This window comes from Leptonotus elevatus, chromosome 17, assembly GCF_054856555.1.
Source record: "Leptonotus elevatus isolate MCC_2025b chromosome 17, RoL_Lele_1.0, whole genome shotgun sequence".
Classification (NCBI taxonomy): domain Eukaryota; kingdom Metazoa; phylum Chordata; class Actinopteri; order Syngnathiformes; family Syngnathidae; genus Leptonotus; species Leptonotus elevatus.
The window spans coordinates 14,103,166-14,114,305 of NC_141255.1; the positions used below are offsets into that span (position 1 = coordinate 14,103,166).

At 39.2% G+C, this 11,140-nt stretch overlaps 1 protein-coding gene across 1 annotated transcript in view; it reads left to right on the top strand.

The window, feature by feature from the left end:
- The window catches only part of LOC147160135 (sodium- and chloride-dependent betaine transporter-like), a 12,802-nt gene extending 2,239 nt beyond the window's left edge, over positions 1-10,563 (top strand). The window contains exons 5-17 of the mRNA XM_086060267.1: positions 936-1,076; positions 1,203-1,320; positions 2,593-2,646; positions 3,010-3,139; positions 3,858-3,992; positions 6,493-6,596; positions 6,680-6,804; positions 7,327-7,439; positions 7,515-7,652; positions 8,474-8,576; positions 8,640-8,740; positions 8,809-8,955; positions 9,495-10,563. Coding sequence (XP_085916393.1) covers positions 936-1,076; positions 1,203-1,320; positions 2,593-2,646; positions 3,010-3,139; positions 3,858-3,992; positions 6,493-6,596; positions 6,680-6,804; positions 7,327-7,439; positions 7,515-7,652; positions 8,474-8,576; positions 8,640-8,740; positions 8,809-8,955; positions 9,495-9,656 — 1,571 coding nt within the window. The 3' untranslated portion in view covers positions 9,657-10,563. The remainder of the gene's footprint in view (positions 1-935; positions 1,077-1,202; positions 1,321-2,592; positions 2,647-3,009; positions 3,140-3,857; positions 3,993-6,492; positions 6,597-6,679; positions 6,805-7,326; positions 7,440-7,514; positions 7,653-8,473; positions 8,577-8,639; positions 8,741-8,808; positions 8,956-9,494) is intronic.
- The last annotated feature ends 577 nt before the right edge of the window (positions 10,564-11,140 follow it).

Sequence of the window (11,140 nt, forward strand, 5' to 3'; positions counted from 1 at the left end):
CAAAGGGTGTTTGTTCACAAGAAATGGTCATGAGAAATGTAAATGTGTTGATGCTATTGTACTGTCTTCTGGAAAACAAAATTTTTGTACTGTTTAAAAGTTAAACACAACTTAATTATACTTGAAAAGCAAAAAATGTACTAAAATGGATTAAAAGTTTTGAACAAAGTGAATAATCTTGCCAGCAAGCTGAATTCTCGCAGTATTTGTGAATTCACAAACTCTGGCGAATACATCTTGTACCGCTCCCGCCTTTTTAAGGTCGGACCAATCAAACGTTGTTTAGGGCGGGACGAAACCAAGAAGCGCCGAAGGCAGGGGGAGAAACAAACAAACCGATGACGATAACAATTGATATTGAATGGACGTTGCAATTAATTCTGTTCTCGCAGAATTACTCACCGTTTCATTGTTGAATTTGAAAAGCGAGAAGCACTTTGTTTATTTTTATCTGGTAAAGATGTTAATGCCCCCCCCCCCAAAAAAAAAGCAGTCATAGTCCAATCAGCTGGAAGTATTGTACAGCAAGTCCCTCCATTCCCGAACGGATCTGCCGAGTGGCACCCCCTATTGATAATGTGAAGAGCTACCTTGAATGAATCACAATTATCAATCTGGCTTGTGAGGTTACAAAGGGAATGCAAATGGTGGAAATTGTATTTGTATTTAATTCAGTGATACTTTGGAGGACCACCAGAGGGCACCACAGTGAGAATCACTTCTCAAAATGTACAGCACGGGTTATTATACAGTACTTAATCAATTTCAAGCTTTTTCCGTCATTGTTTCTATACCAGAATGCACAAGCTATGAAAAGTGAAAAAATTAATGTAACCGAAAAACTAGTCAAACTACAGTCGAAAAAAATGTTTTAGTGATTAAATGTGATGCAGGATCAAGCTTAACTGCGTGATGTTGGATGTTGTCTTTCTTAGGCGTGGGTGTGGCCTCGCTCGTCATCATCATCTACCTGAACATCTACTACATCGTGGTGCTGGCCTGGGTCCTCTTCTACCTGTGTAACTCCTTCCAGAGCCCGCTGCCCTGGTCCACATGCGAGAACTGGTGGAACAGCGGTGAGCGGCGAGGAGCATCTGGCTTCTATTAAAGCGAGCCAGCGCTCTCCCATCAAACACTCGCTAAATGTTCCTGTAAGACGCCTGCCCCGGTGCGCTTTCCTCACCTTTGCTCTCGTATGGCAGACCACTGTCACGGCCGCATCGGCCCCTACGCGAACCCGCATCTGTTCCAACCCGATGCCAACTGGTCCTTCCTCAACAACATCAGCACCTACGACTACTTTGAAAACATCACTGACATGTGAGTTGCTTGTGTCGTCAGGGGAGCCTCCTTCCTCTTCTTCTTGCTTGCTTGCAGCTGGACCCATTCGCTCAGGTCCAATTTCTTGGTCTTCTGCTGACAAAATTCCAACATAAGCAAAAACACAAGAGGAAGGAGCTTTTTACTTTTACTTGAGTATTTTGTGTTAGGAAGAAAGCCCAACCTAACCCTAAAAAAGAAAGCAATGTTACGGACCGTCACGTCATGTCTGCCTAAAAATGTCCACATTTCAGCTGACAATTGTTTTGCGAGTGTAAATAAAGAAAGTACATTTCATTTAAGAGCAATGTGGCTGAATTTGGCTTAATTTAAGTTAGATAAAGCATAATTATTTTATAAAGTTATTAGTTAAAGTGATATTGTTGAGCAATATCTGAATTTAGACATTCCAATTTTAGTCTAGTTTGTCTATTCGACTTGGAATAATTGCAAACTCTGACTCAATTAATTATTTTGATTATTATTATTATTATTTTAACTTTTAATTAGGGTAATATGCCCATATGATAAAAAATGAATTAAACTGAAAGATTAAAAATGGACATTTTTGTAGAGAAAATATTCATAGGGTGTTAAGAAAAATAAATTCAACCCCAGCATGGTTATTATACTTAAAAACTAACAAATTGATCAATAAAACAAAAATCGCAAAAACATTTTCAATGGCAAAATAAAATAAAAATGAGAGTGCTTAAAAAAACTATAACTAATTAAAACATTTTTTTTTATGTTTATAAAACAAACTAAAAGTAACTATGATTACAGCAAAAAATTCCTTTGTTTTCATCTTTGTCAATTCATTTGATAAATGAGCATTTAAAATGTCATTTATTTTGGTCTTACTGTACGACCATATACAGAACAGTTCTTTGGGAATTGCAGATGACTTTATGACACAAACCTTGGTGACTTTTTCTTTTTCATCCACATATATGATATTTAAAAAAGAAAAACTAACTAAAACTAATACTAAAACAAAAACAAAAACTAAAGTAAAACAAACCTGCTCTAAAATCTAATTAAAACTAACCAAAAAAAAAACCTATGAGAAATCCCAAACGATTCCAACCCTGAACCCCAAGTACTTAACGCAATGACACCATAACCATCATCCACTTGGAATGCATGAGAACAATTCAGAAGACGTCCCGCTGGGAACCCTCGTGCTGGTCCACCTCTGCACATTTATATAATTGTTGATCCGTAGCCGTCCTTGACTTGTTCATTGTGTGCTTTGCCGCCCCTCCGCAGATCTCTGAATGAGTCCTTCCTGATGGTCAAGTCCGCTGAGGAGGAATTCTGGACGTGAGAAAAAAAAACAAAAACACGCTTACACCCACGCATACAGAGTCACAATTTATTTGACAGCGCAAGGTAAACATAAGCGGCCGTCTTGCAAAGCATTCCTCACCAGCCACATGTGGTCACTCGTCTGAATGCAAACATGGATGAAAGTTGCACAACTGCTCTAACTTTAAAATATTTTGATGTGATGCAGCTGTTAAGTGCCAAGTGTATTTAAAACATATGCTTGCTCTTTCTGTGTTGCACATGTTGTGCTCATTTCGTCGGCTTGTTCTGCAGCCCGCTCTGTTTATCGCTGCTTTACAGTACGCGGAATGTTCTATTGATTGATTGACGTGCACATTCTTTTTTTTTCCTGCACAGCAATCGCGTGCTGAGGATGTCCGAGTCCGTGTCCCTCGGCAAGGTGCACTGGGACCTGGCGCTGTGCCTGCTGCTGGCCTGGGTCATTTGTTACTTCTGCATTTGGAAGGGGATTAAATCCACCGGAAAGGTGTTTATGCATACAACTAATGTCATTAGGACCTAAGCATGCACTGTTGGAAAATCCAGCCCTTGAAGCCATTTTCACTGAGCAACATGAAATTTGTCAGGCGTGTCAATCATGAGTAGACCTACAAAAAAAGACTTAAGAAGCCATGCCTGAAAAGACATAGGAAGTCTTCCATATTGGTTTGAAGCGGCCATTTTAGGATCATTTCCAGGGATCCTTGTTTACCAGGATTTTTTTCTTAAGAAGATGAAATTTGGTATGGATGTCTATCATGAGTAGACCAACCTAAACAATATCAAGAAGCCGTGCCAGAAAAGTTTTGGCCATTATGGTTTGAAGCGGCCATTTTAGGGTGATTTTGGTTACATCAGGTGTATTTTGAGGGTCAATTTCAAAGACAAACCACATGTACTTGACACCAAGACATTTTTAGGTTTAGTCATTTTAGTGGCGGCGCGAAGGCCCGTTATATCGCTGCTCACAGCTTTGGTCATTGTAACACTGTATTTGCATAGTAGTGTACAAAAATAAAAGTTTTGATTGATGTTTTTCCATTCCAATCCAGTAGGTGGCAACGGCAAAATTAACCACATGAATCACTCTGCTTTATCTTTATAGCATTTGCTTTATCTAATTTACCGTTTCCCCCTCACCCGTCCACAAATATTGATTAAAAGGTCACTGAGAGAATGTTGAGATATGTGACGTTGTTTTAAAGGTGGTGTACTTCACGGCGACCTTCCCCTATCTGATGCTCATCATCCTCTTCCTCCGAGGGGTGTCGCTACCCGGTGCCGGCGAGGGCCTGAAATTCTACCTCTTGCCCGACTTCAGTAAGCTGGGCAACGCAGAGGTAAGAAGAACACAAAATTTCATTTGCATCGACTAATATGTGATAGATGATTGTAGAATAATAGTTTTTCAATGTGCTTTTGTGTAGTTGGCATAGTTGTGTCTGGTGGCAACAAAAGCATAAAATGTAGTTGTGTGGGCTAAATCGTTTTCAGCAGTCCCAATGTGCTATTTGTGTTGCTTTTGTTTTTAACTCCTCCAGGGCTTTGTGTACTTCCCACATTGCACACGTTTTAGCTTTTGTTTTTTTAAAGTATTATTATTATTTTGAAACTATTTTTTTCATTATGAATAAAAATAGATGTGGATTAGTGAAATCATATTTTGGATCATTTTTAAGATAAAACGTAGGATAAATGTTTTATGTATTTTGTCATTATTATTAATTAATTTGTTAATTAGTAATTGATAATTAAACCAATATCTTTATATTTTGATATAAAAAGTATGCTGTATATAATTTTCAGCATTTACAAATGTGCTCTTTTGTTGCTTTTACGTATATTTATTATTATTAAATAAAAAAATGTAAATATAGTGTATTATTTTTTTATGTATTTGTATTACTAGAATTTAAAATAAAGACATGCATTTTTTTTTAGGGAGGAATATTGCTCTTTTAGTATCATAAAAAAACAATTGAGTATTTTTTCCATTACAATTAAGAATTTGCATGTTCTTTTCTAATATAAACATTTTTCAACATTAACAAATGTGCTCATTCTTTTTTTTTTTAAACCCCATTTAGGCTTTGTGCACGTTTATTCATAATTTATTTTTTTCTCAACTAGACGACATTTATTTATGGAATATTTGGTGTATTAATAATTAATATAATATTCTATATTTGTAATTATTAGAATTAAAAATATGCATATTTGTTTGTCCATTCATCAATTTTATCTACTACTTAGATAACCTTTTATTTAATTTTTTAGAATATATATATAGACATTGTTTCCAGCATTCAGAAATTGTTTTGATGTGATTTTATCTTTGAGGGCTCAGTGCATCACCCATATTGCACCCTTGAAGCTCCGTTTTGAGGCCGTCTCTAACCCCAGACGGAGGCCCCTTAAAACGCTCCGTTTCCGCTCTCAAGCTTTCCTCCCGAACAAGAAAAACAAACAGAGAAAGCTGAAAGTGAACTGCGATTTGTCAAGCACGTTTAAGCAGCACACCCCCCCTCCAAGTTTCGAAGACTTTTATTCATTTTATGGGCTCAAAGTAGACGAGTGTGGATGCGGTCAGTACGAAGATGCATATGGAATCCCACAGGGGGAATACCGCGCTGCACCGGGTTGGATGGTTGGCATGCTTGAGCACAATGGGAACATGTGTTGCTGGATATTCAAGTGGAGTCTTGCTGTCTTGGAGTCAGGGGGTTATCGCCACGTGGGGGTCGTGCCCGTGCAGACTTCCTCTCCTTCTCTTTAGATTCTCATTCACTTATCAAAGCTGATGTTACACAGACTTCTGCAATTAACACTTGTAACATATTCAAAAAGGGATGTTATGCAACGTGGCTTCTTAAGAGGCCAGCTTTTGCCTGCAAGCATCAAACATCTGGCCGTGTTCCCTCACATATGAATGTGTCTCCTTTGTCCAGATTGAATCAGTGGGCGCCGGGGAGGATGATATAAAAAGAAAAAGAAAGAAGAAAAGAAACACCCAGGACATAATGGCTTTGTCTGTGCAAGCGATGTTGTCAGTGTGTAAATTGCATCTGTTTTGTTGGTGCCCGTCACTAATGGCAACCATGTCTTGTTGTGGGGTGGGGAAACACCCGCGCCAGAGACGCCAGGATGCAGGCGAATGCGCGACATGCTGCTCGGGTTGTCAGTACACGCTTTAGAGAACTTTAATGAGAAAATTAAAGAGGAAGTCAATTTTTTTGACAATAATATGTTCTATGCAGCCCCACTGTGAATATGGTATTCTGGTTGATATTGCGTTAGTGGAATATGAATTTAAAAAGCAAAATCAAGCCGTTTTTATCCATCTCAGGGGGGGGCATTTTGCCACTTGCTGTCGACTGAAGATGACATCAATGTTGCTCAGGTCTCAGGTAACAACCAATCACAGCGCAGCTTCAGAAAACAGATGAGCTGTGATTGGTCGTTAACTCTGAGCAACACTGATGTCATCTTCAGTTGATACTCGACAGCAAGTGGAAAAATGGCCGCCCCCTGTGATGGATAAAAACGGCTGGATTTTGCTTTAAAACTAATTTTCCACAAATATAATATTAATTAGAATGTCATGTTTAGACTAGTGAGGTCACATATAACATATTATTGTCAATAAATGCATAAGGTTGACTTCCACTTTAAGGAAAATGTCCAAATATATTGCAGGTTGGAGAGTTAATCCTGTACCCCCCCCCCCCTAATGCATTTATAATATATTTATGTATTTGTGGGCTGACCTGGTCCACATCTCCCACAAATACTGCTGGTCCACTGCATTATTTATTTATTATAAGGTGTCACCCTGTCTAGGTTTGGCTGGACGCGGGGACTCAGGTGTTCTTCTCCTATGCCGTCTGCCAAGGAGTCTTGACCTCTTTAGGAAGCTACAACAAGTACAACAACAATTGCTACAGGTACAAATGAAGCATCAGTATCAGCAGTAGGACCGGCACCTCCTCATGTTTTACTGACCTCACCTTTTGTGTGCCCACAACAGGGACTGCGTGGCGCTGTGCCTTCTGAACAGCGCCACCAGCATCTTTGCCGGCTTCGTGGTGTTCTCCACGCTGGGCTTTATGGCATTCAACTTGGACCTGCCGGTGGAGGACGTCGTTCACAGTGGTGGGTCTTCATTCACGTTCATGTTCTGCATTGAACAGAGGCGGCAACGGACTGAAACCATTCATCGAATAACACGCAGACTGGCTAACGGTTAGCCAGTTAGTATGAGCTCACAACAGGCAACTCCAACGTGACACCCACGTCACTCACCAGGCCAGGCCTTTTAAAGCGTGTGAGAATGGTGACCCCCACCTCCCACCCATAATTTTTTTTTTGCTAACTGCAGCCCTAGTACTAACATTTAAGTTCGAGTACAGATACTTGTGCAAAAAAGTAGAAGTAATGATTCAACTCTTTTTTTATTTATTTTTTCTTTTTTTTTTCTTTTGAAATGTCATCATCATTGCTCTTTATTTTATTTTATTATTTTTTTATATATATATATATGATTGAACTCTTTTAAGGAAATTTAAAAAATTGAGACCGAAATGTACTTCTGACCTTTTAAGGACAGTAATAAAATGTTGCGTAATGTTAATCCCTGCCACTGCGATTTAATGTCTTGCCCCGTGCTTCCCCCAGGTCCAGGTTTGGCCTTCATCGCCTATCCCAAAGCGCTTTCAATGCTACCCGGCGCCACTTTTTGGACCGTTTTGTTTTTCCTCATGATGCTCTTCCTGGGTCTGGACACACAGGCATGTCATGCATCACACACACACGCAATCTTCCTTTGAAAACGAACCAAAAAGCTCAACTGTTTTCCTTCGCAGTTTGTGTGCGTAGAGAGCTTAGCGACGGCCATCAGCGATCTGTTCCCGAGGTATCTGAGGAGGCCCTGCGCTCGGGAAATCCTGGTTCTGGTGATCGCACTGGTCTGCTTCCTGCTGGGCCTGCCCCTCGTCACGGAGGTACCACGACAAATGGGGAACATAGGGGGAAGCTATCTGGTGGGAAAAGAAAGGAAAGCAAATTCTTAATTCTTAAAAATTATATATTTATTTAGATTTGTTTTCATGTTTTTCAATTTGTATTTGTATGGGAGAAATAGTGCTTTATTTCCATAGTTAATTCATATTTCGTCGCTGTTATGTGAAAAAAATTGTTGTAACTTTTTTTTAAATTTACATTTTTTGGATGAAACTGAATGCAGACGTTCCAAAAAACATTAAAAAAAAAATGGACATAAGTGTTTTTCACATAGCAGCGACGATTTGTATTACTTTAAAATTATATTGTAAATGCTAAAATACATTCATTTCTATGTTCCTTATTGTTATTAAACAATGACAGGCTTTTGTGAAAAGCCTGCTCGAACATCTGAACTTTGTTCAGGGTTTTAACAGATGCACAGTGGCAAGTGTGTGCTCATTATCACTTAACATGAGTTTGAACGTGAGTGCTTCATTCTGAGGGTGTGCAAGCACCTTATGGCAGTTATTCAACTTTAAAATATATTTTTTAAATTGAGTGTTCAGGTTACAAGCTGCTCATGGTGGAAATATTTTTGAAATGTTGCATTTTTATATCACAAAAACTGGCTTTTGAACAGGGGTGTGGAGACTTTTAATATGAACTGTATTTGCATTTTTATGAAGGAATAGTGCTCTATGAGAACTGTATTTTTTATATTTTATGTATCATAGTTTAAAAAAACAATCAGTTAATCATACATATTTAAAAGAATACTTCTATAAAACAATCAAAAACATTTTATTTATTTTTTTTAAAGGGAGGAATCAAGCTCTTCCACCTGATTGACACCTTCGGGCCGAGCGGGACCAGCCTGCTCGTCATCGCCTGCTTTGAGAGTGTCATCATCGGCTGGGTGTATGGTAGGTGGCTGTGTTTATAATGAATACAGAGCGATTGATTATGAAACAATTTTGCACTGGCAGGCGCCGATCGCTTCTTGGACAACATCGAGGACATGATCGGGTACCGGCCGTTCCCCGTGCTCAAGTACTGCTGGTTGTTTGTCACGCCGCTGCTCTGCGCGGTAAGCCCGTCTCACTTCCTGTTGTCGTCGTCGCGTCCGGCCGACTGACTTGCTGTTTGTGGCGACAGGTCACCATGATGTACGACCTGGCCAAAACGCACTCGCTGATGGTGTACAACTACCAGCTGGGCAGGTGGGCCACGGCTGTGGGCTCGCTGCTCATCCTCACGCCGCTCATCTGCATCCCCGCGTTCATCTTTGTCGCCTTGTGCAGGGTGAGTGCTCGTTCGACTTAGAAAAAAATCCGATCTGTATAATGTGTTAAAACACAAATTTACTGTACTGGATTAAAAAAAAAAAGGGTTGGAAGTAACATTATGCACAGGTTCAACATTTACTGCAGTATTTTTTGCCCGTGTACCACTAGAGGGAGCCTGCGTACCACTACAGCACATAAAAAAAGCACTTTTTTCGACATTAAAAATAACTGTCTTAAACCCTTTCCACACGGAAACGAGTTAAATTATATCTCTGAAGATCGTTTCTACGTTTAAGGTGGTATTTTGTAGGCCGTTTAATTTTTGAAAAAACGAAAAATGCTCCCATTGCCTTTCAATCACGAGTGACATTTCTGTTTGAACCACATGAATTAAGACCAATTAATAAAAAAAAAAATTAAAACAAAGAGAACTTAATGAATCCGTTTACTTAACTGGAGTGAAACTATCGAAATATATAGTGTTGGTCCATATTTACAAAAAAATAAGCATTTTCTGCTCTTTTCTTCTGATGCCAACTCAAATGGGCCAATCAGACTCCCGACAACATGACGACGGCGTCCAGCGAGCTGCGCCAGGCTCGGCCTCACAATGCCCGCCTGAGCGTGTGCGGCCTCGTCGTGCGCGGGCCTGCCCGAGCGAGGACGGCGAGAGGAGGAGACCACAAGATGGCGACAGGGGAAGTCAGCGCCGTTTAAAGGACTCACGACGTCATCTGCTGTGTTTACAGTTACAACAGGTATTCAGGGACCTATCAGTGCACCTATTTGTTTTTTTACACCATTAGCATAGCCCAAATCACTGCACTGATCTTAACATTTCACCTTTTTGGCTTGGAAAAGGAATAAAGTGTTCCCCTGTTATAGCGAAGGAAAAGCAAAAATACAAATGTGGTCATGGAACAAAAGGCCCCATTGTAGTCCATGGTGGCAAAGCACTACTTTTGTATGGATGAAGCTCGGCAGTTCATTTCTACATAGTTCTTGGCGCCAAGATTGTGTCAAATCATTACTTTTATATTTGGTCGAAGTATTGCAGCGAATAATGGAGGATAGGTCCCCAAGAAAACCTGCTAACAGGAGAACAGTCAGCATGGCCTTCAAAAAATGACTCCATGAGATACATGAACGTATTTGGGTCAATTTTTTTGACTGACATCAACATTTTCTGCAAAAATGAACTTTTGAATGGAAATTCACTATACTGCATGCATGCCAGTCTACTGTGTATTTACTCTGTATTATAAACATGTAACGCTTCTAACATACATTTCAGAAGTTCTGATTCATTTTGCAAGTGTGTTGTGTTCATAACGTGTATAAAACATTTGGAACATAACAAATCTCACCAGTGCATCTCATTCTTTTATATTGAGTGTGCGTGTGCGTAACGCCGAGGTCGGTCATGTGTGTGTGATGTGATGCGGCATTCGATTAACGCGCGATTCCGTTTGTTTGGTTGCCCCACAGTTGATGGAGGACAATTAAGTGTCACTGTGTGCGCTTGTCCAAACGCTGGCTTGCATGACACAGAAATGTTACAGTACAGTCTGCTCAATTTGGTTAACTTTTTGATGATTGCAATAAATGATATGACGATCATGTTGCCGCTCGTGGCGTCTTATTGTTTGTTCACGGGTCGGATTGCTTTGATTGGGTTTCCATGGCAATGGCACCTCTGCAGCATTCGGGCTTCTTAATTAGGAACTTGGCATCAGCATGCGGATTAGAGAGAATGATAAAAACAGAGTAAATTGGGAAATGGTTACTTACTGATTAGAACTGGCTCAATATTTCCACATCCTGTATGTGTGATGGCCACACACCACAATGCTTGTGTTTCTAGGAGATAATAAACATTTCATATTATTTATTAAATAGCACTTCTTCTCACAGGCTGAGAAGTTGTATACTACAAGTATAGTACTTTTTAAAATTGTTTTTATTATAATACATTTTTAGAATTTTTCATTAATAATGAATAATTTGCATTCAATTAATTCAATCCCCGGTCATTTGCTACATGATAATTAAAACTGTTTAAAAATAGTGACAGGATAAATACATAAATAAATATATATATATATATATATATATATATATATATATATATATATATATATATATACACACACACATATATATATACACACCATAAATAGTATATTAATTTTTAATGTAGT